At 36.2% G+C, this 22982-nt stretch overlaps 1 protein-coding gene across 1 annotated transcript in view; it reads right to left on the reverse strand.

Moving 5' to 3' along the window:
- The window catches only part of CSMD3 (CUB and Sushi multiple domains 3), an 893237-nt gene that overhangs the window by 338037 nt on the left and 532218 nt on the right, over positions 1-22982 (reverse strand). Inside the window, 3 exon segments of the mRNA XM_028533680.2 lie at positions 2476-2614; positions 18738-18932; positions 22153-22479. Of these exon segments, the coding sequence (XP_028389481.1) occupies positions 2476-2614; positions 18738-18932; positions 22153-22479 (661 nt within the window).

A 22982-nucleotide genomic window follows, 5' to 3' on the forward strand; every position in this document is an offset into this window, starting at 1 on the left:
CTGGGAATCGAACCTGGGATACTTTGGTTCCCAGCCTGGGCTCAATCCACTGAGCTACGCCAGCCAGGGCTCAGTTACTTGTTATTTTTAAAAAAACATTCTTGGTATTAATCCAAACTTGTTCTGACCATATTGTGTTAGCCCTCGTAAATTTAAAAAAAGAAAAAAATGCTCTCTGGAAGACTGACGTTGACTGCTTGTGGTCAAGTACTGTAGTTGAGGACGGGAAAAGGAATAGAAGGGAATAAGAAAGAAACAGGCTTGGCATGATTAGTAGTACAATAAAATATGTTCAGTTAGGAGATGCTATATACTGAGAAAAATTTAGGAACTATGGGAAGACACAAGGCAAAAATTTCTCTGCAGCTCTAAGGACTAGACTTGTCAAGAGTACTTGATTATTTCAGGAAGAGATAAATGCTAAAAAACACCACGTATGTTCAATAGCATTATTGGTATTCTGTTTGTACTTGATACACAATTATATTTCTGAAGCTTTCAGTGACTTAAGCTACTTGAGACGACCTCAAGTAGCTAACTAATGGCTACTTTGTTTGTAATGCTTTATAGTTTTTTTCTTTTTTTCCTGTAGATTAATTCTAACCAATTTATACTAGACAATATAGGAAAACATTTTTCTAAAAAAGCTATGCCACCATCTCCATTATAGTAAATAAAGATAACTGTGACACCATCTCAATTACACTATCTGATATTTTAAAATTTCATTTTAACATAATTAATTTAAGTTATTCATGAGTACTGTTACTGTAAACAGTCAGGTGGAGCCCTGGGGAGTCCTCCTCATTGGTCAATATGGCGGCAGGGGGAGGTTCTTACACTGAGCACGTCAAAAGCTAGAATTATGAATGGATAGGGTCCTGAGAACGCCAAAAGCTACAAAACTAATTGGATGGAAAAAATGTCCTTCCTCCCTAACCCTATATGGGCCTTGGGCTCGAGAAGGAAGGTGGAGATGGTTTCTGAGGCAGGAGTCCACCGTTATCCCGGGTTGCACAGCACCTGAGTAACACCTCTTTCCTACTGCCCCAGCACCTGCCTCGTGAGTCTGGCTTTTGTGGTGGCAGGCAGCCAAGCCTGTGTTTGGTTTGTTTACAGTACTAGAGAGCAAGTGACATAACTCTGTAAAAAATACAATTCATTATTTGGAACCAAATTCTATTAAAAATATTCTCAGAATGAGAGGGACTATTAAAGAGTTGGCAGTGTCCTTATGAGAGCTTGGCTGGAATTCAAAAGGAAATAAGGTTTTTCAAGAACATAATTCTTGTTACATACTTCAGAGATAACTTGTTTCTTAAAACAATTGTAAGGGAAAAATGAAGCACCAAGACACTAAGGGTCACTAAACAAGGAAATGATAGATGATTTCATCTATCTGATATCAAAGTGACTATTTCACGACACTACACTAACGGATTAAACTCTCATTTATTTGCTAACTTAATGAAGTTTCAGTGTTTTGCTACCGAAATACTACACACCACGTGACAGCTGTTTAAGATGTGGATTATTTTAAGGAACCAGTTATCTAACAAAGCACATGGAGTGTTAGCAGTCCTAAAGCAAAATTTCATATCCTTAAAGGGTTTTAGGAAAGAAGAAATGAAAGATATTTCAGTAATTTTCCCATCAGATAGCTGCAACTCAAGAATCTTATGGGCTTGTTATATGAATTATGTTTGTCCAAATCAATCATCAGAGCATAATTCTACTGTATTTATAAATTTATATGCTTACTACGTGAATACAATACTTACAGAGGTTTCTTTCTTTTTAAAAGAAAGGTGTTATGAAATGGAATCAACAATATAATTAGGAAATTATACAGATGCTTCTATTTGGATTTCTGAAAAGCAATCCAATCACAGATCAGAAGCTTCATTCTTGTAGTCATTGATATTACAGCCACGTACCTTACAGATAACTTGTAATACTAATTCAAAATCAGTAATACTAATTTTCCTAGGAAAGACACAACTAACCAATAATTAATGCACATTAATTTGATAGTCATTTTTCTGAAAGACTTGTAAGTGTAGGGATATGGGTAGTGTGAGTAACTGTCTTAGGCTATAACAGATATTGATTTGAATGTGTTTACAGCTCCTTTGTTGAAATCTGGCACAGCAGAATTCACAAGACCTTCAAAATATAGGGCAATTAAATCATTAATTTAAAGGTCACATATTAATTTCTCAGTAGAATGCATAGATATTTAAAGCTAACAGGTCCACCTTACATATCTCAATAGTACTGATACAGCACTAAACAAATAGAAAAATAACTTGAAAACAGACTGGAATGTTAAAAGGGGGCAAACCATATGAAACATTCAAGGCATAAAAAATATTTATTGCAGCAAAATTATACATTGATTTAGTAAATAAAATGGAAAAGTCAACTGTTCCTTTAGAGAGTATTTTTAAGATAAAAACAAATATTTCCAGAGACCTTTCAAATGTAATTTTGATAGAGTGTCCAGGTTCAGCTTCAATCACCCACTCACAGTTCAAAGAGTCTTTATAGTACCCTGGCCATCCTGGCGAGAGAATCAGTCCACTGGGAGCTGAGAAATGGCCACCGCATGGAGCTGAAAAGTGAAATCAGAAAGTGAACACAAAACTTTCAGAACAAGTTACAGAAATTATTTTTAGCATTTTCTATAATTTTTAAAGTGAATCTCTGTATGTATTATTCAATGCTAGTTCATAATACTTTTAAAGTGCATATACTCCTTCTATTATTGAATGCTTACAGTCCTTACAAAGAAAGTAAATTACTTTTTAAAATATGGCATAGGTAGCTACACATTTAGCATGTCAGCAAACTTGATCACCTCAAGCCTCCTGATATATCCCCTAAAGGTGTTCTTGTGTCTCCATCTTCATCCTCAAAGCTTGAAAAAAGAGAGTGGTTAGTTTGTTTTTCTCTTTTTTCATTTTCTGAATTATGTTTCCAAACACAACTAATTCACACTACATACTATCTAAGACTTTAATTTTCCTTTTTCCAAAGTCCCTACTACTATTTAGGCCTTCATCGATCTGTTGTTCTCCTTTGATTTTCCGTCTGCTACTTTCTCTCTTGCTTCAGTCCAGCTGTCAGATTAATGTTCTTCAAATTGTAGTTTCATCATACCTTTTCTTTTCCTAGATATGCCTTTTCATCTCTCTCCTTTTCAATCCAGGTTATTTAAATACTTATCAAGTATTCAATCTTCTGCTTTTCCCTACACTTACATGCAATTTAAACCATAATAATAGCATTGCAATTTCAGTAACGACATGATTAGGTCTTTTAGTGTAAACACTTCATTTTGGAGATAAATAAACCAAGTTCTGAGAAGAGAAACTTGCTGAAGTTCACAAAGCTTGAAAAGTCTCAAAAGTATTTTCAAGTCAGTTTTTACAAAATGGAACCTCAGAACAAGTCCTCTCCCATTATTTCCTGTATCGGTAAATGAAACTACTGCTGATGTAGTTGCGTAAGCCAGAGAGCTAGAGGTAGTCATCTTTCACATTTGCATTATCCTCCTATTTACCCCTTTATCCAACCCATTCCTAAACTTACTCTAGCTCTGCAGTCTATAGCTGCCATTATAGTTTAAATTACCATAATCTCATCATGGAGCAAACCCTCCTAACTGACTTTTCTAACTGATCTCTACATTCACATTAGCTATCATCCATATTAGAGTTAAAGTGTTTTTTGAAAACAACATATTGACACTGCCCTTCAATGGCTTCTTTCTGTGTTGCTCAGTAAGGCCGTGCCTGACCTAGCTGTTTCTTACTCTCTAGCCAAGCCTCTGAACTCCTCCCTTCAATCAGCAGCAGCCCAGCTGCATTAGCCTGCTCTAAATACCTGCAGGGAGTACACATAGGAAAACATGACTTCCAATGACTTCCCCAGTTATATTTTTACTTTCTTTCAATCTTTCCATTTAAACTCTATCTCCTATGTTTTATTTGTTGTTGTTTATTTGTGTCTTTCTATTTATCTTACAGAATTTATAAAAACTATTGTTCCAGACACTATTTTATACTTTTTCATTCTTCAGATAATTTGATGTAATCCAAATGAAATAGAAAATATTTATAAATTGGCCTAGGAATCAAGCATTACTGAACAATGTCCATTTGAGAAAAAATATTTTCTATGTAAAACTGGCAAAATGTGTTATTTGTATGACAAAAACATCTTTCACATTAAACTAAATATCCTTCCTTAGTAGAATTTAATTGTTTCCTAAAATCTTTTGAAAAAGACAATTTTTATGAAGATTATTCACTTTTCTTTGTCATAAGGACTCATAAGTAGGTCTCCTGTAGGGTTATTATACATTTAAAAATACAAGTATGTGCATATAATTATTTAAAGTACTGTATTTTTAAAAGACAGAATAAAGTATTTTAGTGAGAGAAGGTCTTGGAAATATAGAGAGTTTCTGACAAAAATTCTTGATATGTCTTCAGCTGTCCAAGAGGGTATGAGACCTAGGAGAAAGACGTTCAGAGCTGGTGAGTCAGGAAAAGCCTCATGACCATGCTGACTAGTGGGCATGTGACAGGAAAACATGCAGATGGAGAGGCCATGGTTGCCACAGCAGCAGAGTATGGAGTGGACAAAATGAAGGACAAAAATAAGGAGAAACCAGTGGTAGAGGAAAACAGTAGAGAAAAAAAAAAGATGTAGAAATCCACTCATAGGAGAAAGCAGTATAAAATATAATACAGAAAGAAAAAAAGCTTTGTAATAAAGAACTAATAATAATATTAATAACAAAGATTTGAATTTGTAAAGAGAAACCTAACAATACAAACAGAAAGTCAATAACTTAGTTGCCCAAAACTTGCACTTTTGTTATATGCACGTACTCCTTATATTATATATATTTAATAGTTTTCTCTACATAGATACACACTTATTTTAACTTAAATGACCTTTTTTAGACTTGCCCTAAGCAAAAATACCTGTGAAATCATAGCTTTTGTGTGCTAGTTACATTTTTCCCCAAAATGCCTGAAAATAAATATGTAGCTATTGAAATTTAATAAGTGCTTATATATTTAACACTTACAATAAGTTTGTGTGTTTCTAGGTAAAAAGATAGTACAGTTTAAGAAAGACTTCTGTAAAAGACATTTACTATCCCTGACCAAACAAGGGAAACTTGGAACATATAGAAAGCAGAAAGATCAACCATAACAAGATCATTCATCATTTATTCATTCATATTTCAGTCATTCAACAAACAATTGTGTGTCTGGTATGTGCCTATGTTGTGTTTCTACTATTTCTACTAATTAACATTTATTGAATATTTTCTATGTGTCAGCCACTGTGTTAGAAACCCCTTCAATTATTTTATATAATGCTCAAAATAATCTAGACTCATGTGCAATTGTTATAGATAAGAACAATGATGTGTAATTTAAATAATTTGCATGTCAGCTAGCAAGGATTTGAACAGAGGTAATTTGACTTTAGAATATTCCTTCAAATGTTATTCAGATAGTCTTCTTCTTTCCTCCTCATTACACATGTGCGAAAGACACAAATTAAAAACAAAAAGTAATGATGTCATAAATACTATAAAATACGGAAGTCAATGGGGTAAAGGATCTGGAGGAGGGCATTAATTAAGGCTTCATGAAGAAGATTGTGTTTGTCTTCAAGATGTCAGAGTTCACCAGAAAGAAAAGAGAGAGAACATACTGTAAATTGAAACGTGTAAAAGAGTAGACAGATGAGTTAGCACAATATTTTTGAGCAACACCTGTAAATTTTTAGAAAGCTAGGAAGTAATGGGAGATGAAGGAAGAAGGGTGCAAAAGGATTCAATATGCTATGGGACAGCTTTAACAGCATAAACAATAAAATATAATTTAAAGTAATAAAAAGTGAATGAGAATACAGTTAGCAATATTGTGATAAGTTTGCATTGTGACCAATGACTACTAGAATCAATGTTATAACATAGTAAGGTATAAAAATGTTAAATCACTATATTGTACACATGAAACTAGTATAGCTAATAAAATATTATATACCAACTATACTTAAATTAAAAATTATGAAAAACCTTAATCATTTGAAAATTATAAAGGATATATATATCCTATATATCTATATCCTACACCTATCTACATATACATATCTATAACTATATCTATATGTGAAGAGAGAGAGACAAACAAGATTTCAATGTAAATGGAAGTTACTTGTAATATGGATTAGGGGCAGTACACGTGAAGTTGATGAGATCAGTTAGGTTATCTAGGAAAGGCATAATCAGATTCTGAAATACAGTGATTATAGGGAAGCGTCAAATATGAAAGATATTTAGGAAGCTGATTGAGTAGACTCAAAAGTATTGATGGATTACGTGCAATGAGTTAGCAAGATTCAGTCTAACCGGTTGTTGGGCCCCTGGCATGTATAACAAGATGGACAGTGATTCCATTCACTAAGACAAGGAATGCAAAAGAGGAAGTTTTATGTAGAAAAGAAATGAGATTCAGTGCTGAGGCTGAAAGGTCTGTAAAATATTACAAGAAACAATGGAAAATAGAATCTGGATCTCTTGGCTATATTGTGTCATTTTCAACATAGATTGATCTTAAAGTTTCAATGTAGGTAGAACATAAATGTGAATACTTAGAAGGAAAAATAAAAGATGGTTTAAGATTCAACCCTTTGAAAAATATTTCAGCATAATAAAATAAATAGATTTGACCAATATTCATTATATCAGTAAACTAGGGCAAAGGCTCACATGGGTTATTTCTATTGGGCCTTCCTTTCCCCTAACTATGTGAATTATTATAACATTAACTGATAAAATAAATAAATGCCTAGATTTTCATAGCTTAACATTATGTTTATTTCTTATTTGACCAAAATGGCCTTCAGCTTGACTAAACTTTAAACAGGCTCCTTCAAGACTCTAAAACCCTCACCTAATTTCCTCTAATAGAGGAAATTAGTATTTTCCCACAAGATCACAGCAGTTAAAAAGCTCCCCTCAGTGCAGTTCAGTTCAATCTCTCTCCCCTATTGCAATAGTCTTGGATAAAGTCTCCCTTGCCCATTTAACTTTGGTGAAATTTATCTTTGACACATTCTTGTAACAGTACAATGAGGTAAACCTACTGGCAGAATAGCCTTCTTCCTCCTAGTCTCTCAAGACCCACAATGGCAAAGCCTTGGCCATTCTCACCACCTGACTCCCTAGATTACCTTGACCATCACTTCCATTTCAGGTGGCAGGAAAGGAAACAGAGCATGGAGGACCACACTGTGTATGCATTTTATGGACCATGGCCTGGAAGGTATTTTTATTATTTCTGCTTACTCACATAATTTACCTAACTGCAAAGGAGGTCAGCTGGTTAGCTATTCCTCTTCTATAACTCTATATATGGGGTAGCACAACTTAAAGGTGAACAGCCAGCCATTTCTGTTATACTAATTAAGATAGTCATAATGGTTTCCAGTTTGGCATATGCATTTATGCGCATCACTCGATTTGATTCTTTTAACAATCTTGTGGCACAGAAATTCTGGTTTCTTTTCTATGCCAGTTTTGCAGATGAGGAAAAAAGTCATGAAACATATGACCTTATGATTGGTGAGAAACACAGATCTAGGTAGTGGCAGTGGTGAGATTCAAATCCAAATCTTTAAGTTCTAGGTTAGGAACTACCTTTATGATAGGCCCACTGAATTAATTTTCCAAGAGAGACATCTATTTAAGCATATCTCATCTTCTTTAAATTAGGTTTAGTGAAGACAGAGAAGGATGATAAGGGAGAAAGAGTATTCTACCCAAAGATTTTAATATAAATCTAAGATTCTAATCACCCCATTTTAAGTGCTTACCCATTATTAGTTATTCATTGTAGGGGACCAGTTTGTTTTGGACTGGCTAATGTGACTCAGCTCTGTATGGAAAACCTGCAGAAGCAAAGTGGTGGGCAGGAGCCAGACCTTCAAACTGAGTTTTCCCGTGGGAATCATGGGAAAATATTCATAGACTGTTATGGCTTGCCCTTGCTAAACTCCCTCACCCTGGTCTGAAACAATAAATGTATATTGTCTATCTTCAAGGTAATTTCCAAAGCCTGTGTGAATTTTCCCAAGGACGGAGCTAATCAGTTCACTCCCTTTCACTTCTGCATGTGTTATTTTCATTTCCTTGATTGTACCTAAAATGTAGACAATAATATTCTATGTAATAGATAATAAATCCTTCTTTGATGTAAGGCCCAAGAAAAACAATAAAAGCTGTTTAGGCAAAGGTCAGGGTGCTCTCCTCTTGAGAGAGTGGCCATGTTGTCCCCCTTTTCTCCATAGGATTGATGTAGCCTGTGCATTTATTCTCACCTTCAGTCACAACAGGTGGACTCTGCTGGCCGGAGTCTGCCACAATTAATGTGTTTATTCATTTCAAGTACAATTGACAGTCAATATTATGTATTCATTAATTCAAGTGCTGGTGAGGATGTGGAGAAAATGGAACCCTAGTGCACTGTTGGTGGGAATGCAGACTGGTGCAGCCGTTATGGAAAACAGTATGGAATTTCCTCAAAAACTAAAAATGAAACTGACTTTTAACCTGGCAATTCCACTGCTGGGATTACACCCTAAGAAACCTGAAATGCCAATTCAAAAGAACCTATGCTCCCCAATGTTCATAGTATCACTATTTACAACAGCCAAGTGCTGGAAGCAACCTAAGTGCCCATCAGTAAATGAATGGATCAAAACCTACAGTACATTTACACAATGGAATACTGACAGCAGAAAGAAAGAAGGAGCTCCTACCCTTTGAGACAGCATGGATGGAACTGGAGAGCATTATGGTAAGTGAAATAATCCAGGTGGTGAAAGATAAATACCATATGAGCTCACCTACAAGTGGAACCTAATCAACAAAACAAAAAAGCAAGCAAAATATAACCAGAGACATTTAAATAGAGAACAAACTGACAGTAACCAGAGGGGAGAGAGAGATGGATAATGGGGTAAAGAAGAGGAAGGGTGGTCAAGGGTCAAGGAACATGTATAAAGGACTTATGAACAAAGACAAAAGATGGGGGGAGGATTGTGAGTGTATGGTGGGGGTTGGGGGGCAGTGGAGAGGGGTGGGGGAAAATGGAGACAACTGTATTTAACAACTATAAAAAAAAACTTCTTAAAAAAAGAAAGAAAGTGTGGGAAACAAGTTGGGTCTGTATTTAGAATAAAGAGGAAACCAGAAACAGGCATTAGAGGTCCAGGATGGCAGAGAAGCAATCACGGCTCTGCACCTCCTTCCATTTCCATAAACGTTTCCTCCCTTTGCCCATCTCCAGCTCTAAGGAGAGTAGCAGCAAAACCCTGCAGATTGCTACTAAATTAGTTTCCCCTACAGTAGTCCTCTAGAAGACCTGGGATTTAATACTACCTAAACATGTAACTAAAAGAGGGGGTTACTTTTAGGTATAAATATGTATACATGTGTGGACATATATTCTCTCTATGAGAACTATAAATAAATTACAATCTATGCATCAGATTGTTACTCTAATTGCTCCCTCAAAGGAGTGCTCTCTGAAGGGAATATAATATCTGTGAATGAGAAACATTTTCTTTCCTTTGAGGCCAATTGAGATTCAAGAGAAAACCGCTACCCTCAAAGGGAAAGTTCATCAGGAATTCAAGTCTAGATATCCCTCAAACAGTTCTCTAGGGACTTCAGTCCCATCCTATTCACTCAAGGAATTCCCTCAGATATCACATTAGGGAGCAGGAAGGAGCATAAACCAGTTATGCAGAGAGTTCTCTGCTGAGGGCAGGGAAGTTCTTGCTCGACTGAGCATTTTATGGAATATTCTGAAACTGGTGGAACAAAAACAGAAATTAGTTTCTTTTCTTTCCCCCTGATTACTGCCTTTGAACATTCCCTGACGAATCTCCTTCTCCTTAAAAAAATGTTGGGTAGATCCTCTCATTTTCTCATTACTTTGTGTATTAAAAAATTTGGTCCAATCCAACTTAAAATTGTTACCTTATTCCCTCCACCCACCCACCCAAGTGCATCTTTGAGCAATGGTCAGAGAGACTTAGAAGATGGAGAGGTGGGTATTGATGGAGGACCAGCACTTGCTGACTTATTCATCCATTCATTTCAGTACTTGGAGTAGAAAACACATAGCCTCCTTATTGTCATCTTATCCCCTTCTCCTGAATTTTAGGTCATTCTTCCTGCGGTGTATTAGGGCTAGGATGTGGAAGACTGTGCTGTAAAAGTTCCCTAGCTGTTGTTTCCCTCACTAACCATGACTCATCTCTCTTGTCTTTCATTTGTCAGATGTGGAAAAGGGTTGTTCTCATACAGTAGAAGCTCAACCATTTCCAGTCCCTTCTCTGCTCCCACCCTTAGCAGAACACTGCAGGTCTGTGGCTATTGCGTTTCTTTCTCAGGGGGGCCAAGCCCAGGCACTGTCTTTGGTAGTCTTTCCATGCACAGGAAACTCACATCGCTGACTTGCCAAATTGTTTAAACTAGACAGCTTTCCCTCTTTTCAATCTGCCAGCTTTCACCAATTTTCTTTCATGTGTTCAATGGGCATAGAAGCAGGTCAGCAAGTACACTGTATAATAAGATACCCAAGTATGGATTCTAGCTTCATTTTCTCACAGGCAACTACATTCTCCATGAGGGATTCTTTTACAGCCTTTCCCCTCAACTTGGCTTGAAGAGAAGGAGAGTAGCATCCTCCTTCCCGTTGGGAGGCAAATAACAACCTGAACAGCTTTTGACTTCAACAATTACTGATAGATAGATAGATAGCAAATATGTACATGCATAATAACATAGATCTTAATTTCAGTTACTTTTCTTTTGCTTGCTTATATAAATTGGGAATCAGATGTCTGAAGTTGTGATTGAGAGAGTCCAGTCAATTAGGACCCACTTAATAGACATGCAGGGGGTATCTGGACCTCAAATGTTTGGAGGGGGAATACTGAGTCTTTTTTATCCCTTAACTAGAGGTCTAAGTTGTCGATTCAAAAGTAACTGGAAAGTTTGCCTCAGCACCTTGTTATGCACTTTGCTCCTATTATGTTTCTTGTCAGGGACGTTATAGTATAACAATATACAAACATTATGTCTCTACAAGGAAGGGACAATTTTCCTTTAATTAGTGTTAACTCAGCATCTGAATTAAGTCAACAGCTTTAATCCAATAGCATTCATCCAACTCTTCCAATGTATTTCATTACATGTAATCCTCTATATCTATAAAGCAGTCCAGTGAATGTATTATGTCCTAATTATATTCAAGCACATGGCCATGTAATTCAGAAGGCCAATATTCCATTTCCAGCTTTGTTGAGAGGATTGCTTTAGATAAAAGAGGGCAGCGCTGGATATAGTTCAGAAAGGATGAAAGACAAACCAAGTAAAAAGGAGAGACATGCATAGTAAATATGCATCAGAGTCTCTGAGTCCCAGAGAAGTGGCTAAGAAGAAACTAATCTGTGGGTGCAGGTAAACTGAACAACAACCATTTCTACAGAACCAAAGGGCAGCAAGGACAGAAGCTGGGAGACCAGTTAGAAAGCTACTGCAGTAATCTAGACCAGAGATGATAATTGCTGGCACCAGGATGTCATCAGTGGAGAAAGTAAAAGGCAGATGGGCTTTCAATCTATTTCAAAGATAGAGCTAATGGTTTTTCTAATGGTTAGTGTATGGATGTGATAAAAAAAGTCAGGGATCACTTCAGGAGTTTTGGCCATAATTACGGGAAAACAGAGTGTCATTAATGATGATGGAGAAAGCCTGTGACAGTGGCATGTTTGGAGCTGCTAGGGGACATCAGATCAGTTTCTGACAGGTCAAGTTTGAGGTGCTTACTAAACATGTAAGTGGCATATTAAGTAGGCAGCTTAGTATAGGAGTCTAGATTTCAGGGCAGAGAACTAGGCTGGAGATATATACATTTGAGAGACACTAGCACATGGCTGGTATTGAAGTTGAAGCCTGGATGAAAATTACTAATAAAGAAAGTGAAAATAGAGAGTAAAAACTGCCTATGATCTTGCTCTGGAACATATACCAAAGGAGATCACAGATAAGAGAAGAAACCAGGAAGAGAGGATAAATAAGCCTGGGTAGTATAGTTAATAAAGTGTAATTAAAGAAAGTATGCATTTTAGACCTATTTAAATTATTTTTCCATGAATAGTTGAATAATGTTATAACTTGAAACTATTAAGAGACATCCCATTAAAAAAGGTAAATGGCAGGCATTACAGATTTTGCAGCAAAATAATAGATGCATTTTAACCCAACTCTCACATGTGTTCTGCAAATAAATCCTTTTCATCTTCCAGTCTACATGAGTACAGTTTAGTAGCACTTGAAAAATGGCATTCACCAATAAATAATAAATCCTCATACACAGGAATAGTTCCTTCTGTGACTGAAACAGAGATAGAAGATTTAATGTATGTCCAACCGCTTGCTTTTTAAAGCACACCTAGGAAGAAGAAACCTTTCATGTTTTAATCTGAGTCTCATGGCATAGCATCTCTTTAAAGTTCTTTTTGGATTCATTGGTTGACTTTTTATTGGCAAATACAGAAACAGCTAGTTATAATGCAGAAATGCAGCTCAGAGGGTAGCGTGAAAAGATATGTCAAAAACTTGATCTCCCCCTTTTTTTAGGCAATGCGTAATCCCATATAATAAGGTAGAAGAGTGTATTCACCAAGCTTCCAAGAAGACAGAATCTTAACTGCAAACTATTAAAATGAGATGAATGAATCTTTCCTGAGGTCAGAGTTCAGTGGATTTGGCAGTTTAAGGATGGAGGAGAGGGTCTGAATACGTGCGAGTGAGGACATGGAGGAGAGAGGGAAAAGAAGAGACAGAAGACCAGCCTAGTGATAATAGGATTATGGGTGCAAGCATAAAAGGAAAAGATGATGGGGAGGAGGAGGATAATTTTTATATTAACAGCTATCTCGATCAGAAGATGGGGGGAAGAGATGGGTTAGTCAGATACTTGGGAAACTTTTTGTTTACTGCAATATATAAAACTTTTTCTATCTGAACTCTAAGGAAAAACAAAGTAAAAATCTCCATTATTTATGAATGCTTCTTGAATAACTGTAATTTCTGAGTCTGCCTGAATCAAATCATACTGCTCAATTGAGCCACATTAGCAGCTATATTATTTGGGAAAAAATGTATTGCCTAGTGGTGGAAAGAAATCAGACAGGCACAGAATATAAATGCAAACCCAAAAGGACATTGCAGAAACTTACTCAGAGTCTGAAATGATATCCAGGGAGAGTGCAGAGTTCAGGATGAAGTGGGCTGGCCAGTTTCTAGGAGCTAGAGGGTCAGACTTGAGCAGCGTTACATAAATTCACAAAGAGGAAAGACCTAAAACTTTTTCATGAAATAACTGTCAGGAAAATGGTTTTTATGTAAGTGCAAAGGACAAATAAGTTCTTGGAAAACTGAGATGTTTTCTCTAAAGGGGAAGAGTGGATGGCCTCTTATCTGCCCTTTGACTTATCACACTTCCCAAGGGATTGGTCACTGCTGTTTGATTTCCAATGAAAGTGACCTTCATCATCAGTAAATCAAGCCATTCCCCTCTTATAAGACACCTTTTTTCTACTGTGCAATGAGGGACTGCATGGGCTAATAGGAACGCTATTGTCTGTTGTCAATGGTATCATTTTTATATTTTTAATTATTGTCATTACTGTTAAATAGAGAAATGTCTATCTGTAACCATGTCTCTATGAAAAGTGAGACATCACACCACACACTTAGGAGGGTAATCTGTTTTTTTCAACCCATCTAATTCATTTCTATTACTGCCTTGCTAAGGTAGGCATGTGGGGTTGACTGCTACTCTACAGCACTGGGTATGAGGTGTTACTTTTGGACTCAGATCCATCCAAACCTCTATCTAATGGAACTCAGCTTCACCATATTGGAGAAACTAAATATTCGATTAATTTGGGTGGAGATCTGGTGTTGGAACACTATGTTCTGGATAGGTGCTAAACTCAGAAATAGTTACAGTCAAGGCATCTTCTGGGAAAGGGTATGAACTGATGCAAGGATCAGAAACACCTGTAACAAGTTCATGGCAGAGTGGACTTTCAGCAAATTCACCAAATAACCAGACTCAAGCCCCACTACAAAAGGTGCCATCAATCTACTGAAGCAATTCAGAGTTGAGAACAATGATTTAGCTGTGGCTATATATAAGAAAGAAGACCTCAAACAACATAGATTTTAATCTAAAAATGGTAAAAAGAGACAATGAAAAAACAAGGCCTAACGATGATCATTTGAGGTGGGATGATATGCAGGCATGTCTCAGCCCTTAGGATTGGTCCTTGGCAAGGCAAAATAAAGGTGACGGAAAATAGTGTTTCCCAAAGCCCAGTAAGAAAACCACTCAGAGTGCGTCCCATCTTTCACCTAAAAATTTGCCTTCTATATATAGTCGTGCTGGTCAAAAGAAAAATTCCTGTGACTAGAAGTCCTCTGGGATTTTTCTCAGTGAAAAAAAGATTCCAGGATTTGAGGGTCAGGGGTGGCTCCAGTTTACATCACTCAGTGCAGTAAAGGAAATCTAGTCACCCACTACTCCCTTGACAAAAAGAACAAAGTGAAAACACCATTTTACTCATGTTTCAGGAGATACAGGCACACACACACACACACACACACATAGGTAAAAAAAGAAATAAATCCAAGTACAGTTATACCATGCTCCTTTCCCACATTTCCAAATTTCCTAGAGCCTAGGCTGGTGGAAGCGACATAGAAAAACACAACTTGGGTGAGGCTGGCAGTGCCCTCAGGGGCTACAAGGTAACTCTGACCATATTTTGGGAAAGAAAAAGGGTGTGGAAATAAGGAAATCCAAGGGAGATTTTCATGAGAAAATTTTACTTTTCAAAAGGCTGAATTTAATGAGGAGGCTCACAGGTGCCCAACAGGGCACGTGGGCTGTGTGGAACAGAAAAATCAATGAATTCAAGGGCAGGAGGGTCATGAAGGGACCACTGGGCAAAAAAGGGAGAGTGTGTGTGCAGATGCTATGAGTGAGACACTTTGGTGGAGAGAGAAGATTTTTAGAAAATGTTTTAGGAGGTACATCATGAAAAGCCCTGTGCTGGGTGGACCTATGATAACGATCTACACCATTCTTTATGGCTTTGTGATTTGTCTCTGAAGGAGACACCATGCAGAGACTGGCCATAGAGAAAGCCAGTTTTATTCAGGCAACAGTCCCAGCATGAGATGAGTCAGTGATTGTCACTAAACTGAGTTAGGATGATCATGGAATTCAAAGTGAATGATGTCAATACTGAATGTAGTGATTCATGTATTTTGTTTTCCATTAGCAAAATCGAAATATAATAAGGCTTTAAGAAGCATCTTTCTTCCTCATGAGGGAATTTGATGAGAATCTATTCTAAAGAAATAGATTCAAATTTTCACAAAGGCATCCTAAATCTATCCTTAGTTATACGTCAATGATGAGCTTTAGGTCAGTGAATAAATTATATAACCCAGTTCTTTTTGATTGCATTTAAGCTATGTGAAATGAGTCTACTGTGAGATCCTAAAACTGAAGCATATTATGATCTCATTTATCCCTTTTGGTGAACAATTCTTATTCAAGGACTGAGGCAAATAGTTTCCTTTCACTTTTCTCAGAGATTTACCACAGCTTTGGAGTTGAAGACTGGCTGACAAGGATAAGTCACTAATTTAGCAATATGTCTAAACTTCTAGACAATTGAGGTGGAGGGGAATTGGAGGGAGAGGGAAACTTTTGAGTGGGTTGAAGCCCTGGATTGTCTTATCAAAACATTTTATACAGACTCCCCTTGCTCTAGAAATTCTGATTAAAACAAATAACTTCCTACTTTCTAATTTTAACACATACAGAACAACCCATACAATAGGCAGCTATTAATGATGTGTTTGATTTGGGAGTGTTTTTGTCTAGAAATAATCTAATGAAAATAGAAATTTATTTGCATTGATCAGAACATATAAACATGTATGTATTTCATCTACATAAAATATTCAATATGATAATAAAAAAGTTTTAGCTAAAAGAATGAGCATATTATTAGAGGCAGTAATAGTCCTCTAAAATGGACTATAATAAATAATAAGCAAAACTTTTCTGTCAAAATATGGGCCCTGAAGAGCCAAGAAAATAGGCAGAGAGGGCTCCCAGAAAGTTCTTTTTGGAAGTGAGGGTGGCTGTGTGGCCACTTGAGGAATGGTGAAGGGTGGGCAGGGGGTAGTAATTTAGAAAAAAAAGAAAACTTAGAGGAAAAAGAGTTTTCCTTAGCTAGTTTCAAGTTTTTGTGTTTTGTACCTAAGTAGAATTGAGGCAAAGTTAAAGGAAATCTTTACAAAACTGTATTAGAGTTGAAGAAACGAAATCTCCTTAGTTATATAGGAGTTGACAATAGTTTACTTTATTGGGTGGAAATTGGCTCCAAACACGGTCTGGGACATGGCAGGTAACCAGGTAAGTGCCATGTAAGAGTGCTTCCAGCCCCCTGTGCCTCTGCCTTTTCTGGCTCCAACCCTATCCCTAGTGATGTCCCCAGCTTGGTGTTGGATCTAGAACTTGGCAGGTGAGCTATCTGCACATAACTTCACTCATGTGTGCAGTAAAAAAAAAATCTTCTCCTTTGGACACTTTCATGAAGTTCTCTTCTGGGGTGCAGAGGCCTGTTGGTTGGCCTGTGCCAAATAAGAATTCTGAATGCTTCATTTTACTCATTTTTAAAAGTTCCATGCCATTAATTTTTCACAGTGAAAAATATCACTGAAATTGCTCTTTCACATTAAGCAGCAATTCATAAAATTATTTGTTGATACCGACCTCATTATTTTTACCTCTCCATGCAGCTAGACACTGAGCAGCTCCTAAACCAATGCTCAAGTAAGGCAAGTGAGGGTCCAACAAGGTTCCACAGTTCCCGGGAGGTGGCCTCTCTGTCTGTCCATTTGGACTGCACACGACTCCCAGTGCAGAGGACAGAGTGACTCAGATCATGTCACTTCCCGAGGGCTACAGGATAATTTTGAGTTTGCTTAGCACTGTTAAAGCATGCCACACTCTGGACCCGACTGGCTATTCATCAAACCACTGTCCTCCACTCTAGTTACATGAAACCAGTGTTGTCCCTTATGTCTGAAACACTCTTCTCCCATCTCCTACTTTTTCTTCAAATACTAGCATACACTTTCCTGACTTATTCCCCAACTCTGAGCCAGGAACTGTGAGGAAAAAAATGAATGAGTTCAGGGGCAATGTATGTTGGAAAAAATTGAACATCACTTTCCATTTTTCCCTTTTTATTGTGCAAATCCATTCCATTGTTAAAGCATAATAGCATAGTCATAACCATTACCAGGGGTAACATCTATGACATTTGAGGTTTGGAAAGGAGCAGTGAAGTCATCTTGTTTGGCACCCCTGATATTACAAATGGGAAAGGCAATAGAAATGGAGAGAGGTAATTGAAGGGGCTGATAGGAAAACAACAATCGCATGGTCTGGGTTACTTCATCATGAAACATTATGTACACGTTCATTCAGTGAAATTCAGCATTTACAGATAATGGCTGTATCACTGCTGTACTTCTGAAAAGTATATATTCAATGTCCTCAATTTATCAGCTAGAAATTAAAAAAAAATGTTCCATTTTTAGTGTGGGTGTAGGTAAGAATAAAAATTGGGAAAGCAAGAAAAAGAAGAAACTATTACAAATTATCACGTAATCATTACACGGTGATTTATTAAAGGGTGTTTCTTGGTTGTAGTTCATCAATTTCTTAGTAAAAGCTCTTCTATATCTTAATAAAATAGATTTGTAACTTTAGGTACTAGATTGGAAGGCAAACAGCAGAATTCAGAATGTTAATCTCCACTGGGATAATTCTGAATGAAGCCGCTACCTGCACATCTATAGATTCTAAATTGATACACTATATATCTGTTGTATTTTACTTTTAACTATGAGTATCCTTCCTTCTTACCAATATAACTTATGGTTTTGTGTGTGTGCATATATTCAAAATCATATACTTCCAAAGAGTATATATGTATATTACACATTTATGCATACATTGTCCTGAATTTTCTTGACCACATTTATTAGGGCAATCAATATTTTTAAAAAATAGCAAATTGTGTCCATAAAAATTATACATTTTAAGTAATGGCTGCCTTAGCACAATTTATTTATTGCAATTAATTATTGTTAACACATTTTTGATAATTAAATGTTTATACCACCAATGGTTGAAATACTCCCAAAATGTGAACAGAAACTATAAAGCACAATAAACTATAACTATAAGGTATACTAAAGAGAATGTGAACATGCAATCAATATTTGCCATTTATTAATATATATCTTTTCATAAGAGCTCTTTTCAAAGAAGACTTCTAAATGGTTTCTAAAATTATTTCAACATGGAAAATTAAAAGTGTAATTTTTAAAACTATATATGTCTAATGTATAAAACTGGCATTTCAAGAAAAAGATCACAATGGTTCTGGTAGAACAGTGCATTTCCTGTTACGGTTTCTGGTGTGTGAAGATGATGGGGTTAGGTTTTTGCACAGGCCTTCCTGCTTACCTCCACATTTTGGAATTGGTCCACTCCACATCACTTTTCCATCCATAAGAATACATGTAATTGTTTCTGTTCCCTGCGTTTTAATAAATCCTTCTTCACAAATAACGGAAATCGAGCTTCCTAATTGAAAGTTGTCCCCGAACCGCCGCGCATTGATTGGTGTGCCAGGGTCAGGACACTCATTGTGTCCAAACGCTTGAGGAGAGAAAACAAATACGTGCAAACGGTGTGAGAGGAGCACTTGGGTATTTGAGGAAACAAGATTTTTTTAAAGAGTTATGTTTATTTCTAGAAAATTCTTTATTTTTTTAAAAATGGAGGCTCTCTTTTGCCCACACCTATTTGTCGGGATGTGCAATAGGTGTGATTGTTTTAAAACATTAATTTTACAAAAATTTCTAAATAGAACTTTTTCTGCTTGTTTTTGGACAGTATTAAGCTTAGTCTATGAAAAATTTCGAGTAAAAGTTAGTCAAGATTCCAATTAGTGTGAATACAGAGCAGGTTAACATACACCATTGCAAACTTATCTTATGATTCACTGTTTGGAGTGAAGAACTAGTCTCATTTTTGGAATTAAAGTGTTTCCATCTAGCCTGAAGGTCTTACTATTTCTTTATAATTTTCCATATGTCACCTACTTTCTGCCAGCTAGGAAAAGGGAAGAGAGATAACTCTTTTGCAATTACTACGTTGTAGACACTGTGATAGAAGTTTTAGAAATGCTATTATCTGATTTAACATTTAGAACAGCCTGGTGATCAAAGTATCACCACTTTGTGAGATACAGAAAGACGTTAAATAGCTTGCCTCAGAGCACAGAGATGGATAGAAATGTATCTCCTGGTCTGGCTTTTCATTTTTTCTCAACAACATATTGCATCTTGGGCTGTTTGTCTCATGTCTCTCATGGGAATGTGAGTTCTTGAGTTCAGAGCCTGTATCTCATTTCACCTTTTGTCTCCCACAGGGTGTTTGCTAGCACAGTCCCGGCAAGAGCAGAAGTGGAGTGACGATGCACTTTTTTGAATTTTTCAGAGATTATAGATTCCATGAGCCCTACAATTTTTTCCTTATTCATCTAAATGACTCAATATGCATTTTAAATTTTTTAATTAGTATAGTATAAATGGAAGAATATTTAAAGCAGCAAAGTCTAAATGTATAAACCATTTTATTAGGGATTAACAATTTAACATTATTATAGTCACATTGAATAAATACATGCGTACTCTGGTTTCTCTTCAGAACACACAAATCTTTCACCTTTTCCTGAATAAATGCATGTAGTTATTTAAAATATTCTCACTAATCCTCACTTTGATATTGTTCATAAATTATATAATTGCATTATTGATACTTCTTTTTTCTTTTCTTACCTTTACTTTTTTATTTTATAAGGATTTGATGTTGATTTACAGTATGGGTCTAAATATTTTTAAGTTAAACAGTATAAAATATAATAAAGTGAATTCTAAAATATATAAAATACATATTTAGGTACACATAGCTAACCATTGTTTTCTGCTGTGCTTTTAAACCCAACTTAGTTTAAGCCTAGTTGCTCCCATACAAAATTCCTGATAGATTATTTTCAGCAAAAGAAAAAAGAAAAAAACAAGAATTTCACTAGTAAGAATTAAATATAGGAATTTAAATATGGTAAACTAAGCTTAAGTAATTACTATATCAATGAAACAAGGAACAAGGAGGCGTATTTCTGTAATACCCCAAAGTACCAAAATATTAAAGTAAAAAATATGCGTTTAAGATAAAATAAATACTGGAAATAGACATGTGCATATATGTATATATCTTTATATATATAAAATGTTTCAAAAAGAACTTTCAGACAAAGCAAACATTTTAAATAGCAAGTGTCTATGACATGTCACAGGCAATTTAGCTTTAATGATGTGCAATTACCTGTTGACACATTAGTGACAGTATTCACCACTAGTGACACTTTGAAAAGGCAATAACTGTGTTTTATTACTAATTGCTAAAGCTCAGCATTCAACAGACAGAGATGTGGGAGGGGTGCAATTCTTTTTTAAAAAGTAGAAAACTAAATCTTATTGTTATACGACATAAATATTAACTTGTCAACTTGGTCAATATCCAACATTGTGGAAGCTTCAAGGAAAAACAATAAAAGTCACTAGTAATCTATGGCTTCAGGTAAAACCTTTACAAACAGAAGCATTAGTATCTAAGTATATCAATTTACTAAGATTGTTTTTTTCTTTATGTAAATTATCTTTTGGTAATATTGATGCCATTTTTGGGAAAAAATCATTCTTTTCAAATACAACAATATGAGTGATAGACAATAGCTAAGTAACATTGAAGCCATCTCAAATTTAGAACAATATAACAAACATAATAATATACTTTCAAATGTCAAGGTAATAGTCCAAAAGCCAACTAAACAATAATAGCTGGTGTTTTCTGAGCATTTATTAGGTACCATATACTCTATGCTAAATTATTTACATGCATCACCTATTTTACTCCTTACAGAAACCCAGTATGGAGGACACTGAGGCGATGCCATTAAACCTAAAATATGTAGCAAAACCAAAACCTGAAGCTGCAGAGTTTGGCTTTAGAGCTGATCTTCTTAATTGCTAAGGCATTCACCCCTCTTGGTAGCTTCACTAAATCAGCTCAGTAGGTGACTGTCCCTAAATTAATAATTTCCTTCTTTGTGATACTTCCTTAGCCTCATGGATTTGTCTTTGAAATTGTAACTCTGTGCTGTTATTATTTGTTACAGTATCCTCTTGGTTTATGAATATCTTGAAGGAAAGTTCTATCTCCCTTCTTTCTATGCATAAAGACAAACAAAGCATGTAATATATAGTAGGTCCCAGGTTATGCTTACAAGATTTAATAAAATAAGGTAATATATTGGCTGATATAATAATGATGTTTGAAATATGTATCCTTAATATCAGGCCTCTCAAAAACAAAGAGAAATGAGCAACAGGGAGTAAAACAAGGTTGGAAACCAAGGATGGAGTGAAAACCCCTAGAGTAATCATGTGTATTACTTGTTGAAGTTTCCTTCTCTATGGAACAACAGAGCTGCTTTCCAGAATTCCTTTCTTTTTTTTTAAAGATTTTATTTATTTATTTTTAGGGAGGGAAGGAGGGGGGGCGAGAGAGAGAGAGAGAGAGAGAGAGAGAGAGAGAGAGAGAGAGAGAGAGAGAGAGAGAGAGAGAAACATCAATGTGCGGTTGCTGGGGGTTATGGCCTGCAACCCAGGCATGTACCCTGGCTGGGAATCGAACCTGGGACACTTTGGTTCCCAGCCCGCGCTCAATCCACTGAGCTATGCCAGCCAGGGCCTCAGAATTCCTTTCTAACTGTACTTTGTAGAAACATGTTAAGTGGAAAAAATGCACTTACTGTTATAAGTGATGTTAAAGCCACGTCCTGACATCGAGTGGTCAGCTTGAAACTCCAACCGTAGTATATGACTGTTACTCGTCAGATGGGAGGGCACCTCAGCCCCAGTGAAGGTTCCCAGAATCGGGGAGTCTGGAGAGTCCCCATCTTTAACAGCAAGGAAGTCAAACTGAGATTCCAGGTCAAAGTCATTAAAGGAAAGGTGTATGCGACTCCCGGGATCAGAGATTATTGTCCAGATGCAGTTTAAGTTATTTCCATACCCTTCTGGATAGTCAGGAGAAAGGACTGTTCCCATCGGTGCAGTGAAGTTAGAGAGGCAAGGAACTGTTAAAAATAAGATTATAGAACACAATAAATGTTCAAAAGTCATATTTTACCTTATTTTGCCATATTCTACCATTAGATAGTCAATTACAGTTTAAAAATAATATTAACAATTTAAGTTATCATATAAGACAGAAAATAAAAATACTATTTTTCAGTACTAGAAAAAACAACTAATATTTTGGATGACTATATGCTTAAATATGCACCAAATATAACTGGGACAATAACAGCAATTTATTTAGACACTTAGGTTTGCATAATTGTACACAGTTTTTGTTCCTGTGCTTAAAAATACTGTAAGAGAAATATTTAGAGATTTCATAGAAAGCAATAATGCTCATGAAATAATGGAAGATGAAATATATTAAGTGACTATTAATAGAAGTGGGCAGAAGAGCAGTGAGTTGGTGGGTTTCGCTCCTGCGGTGGCCATGGGCTGGGCGCTCTGACGGTCAGTAACAGAAGAGGAGTTGGCTTGACTTTCATAATTGCTGCCACAG

Source organism: Phyllostomus discolor, chromosome 7 (genome assembly GCF_004126475.2).
Source record: "Phyllostomus discolor isolate MPI-MPIP mPhyDis1 chromosome 7, mPhyDis1.pri.v3, whole genome shotgun sequence".
Taxonomy (NCBI): Eukaryota; Metazoa; Chordata; class Mammalia; order Chiroptera; family Phyllostomidae; genus Phyllostomus; species Phyllostomus discolor.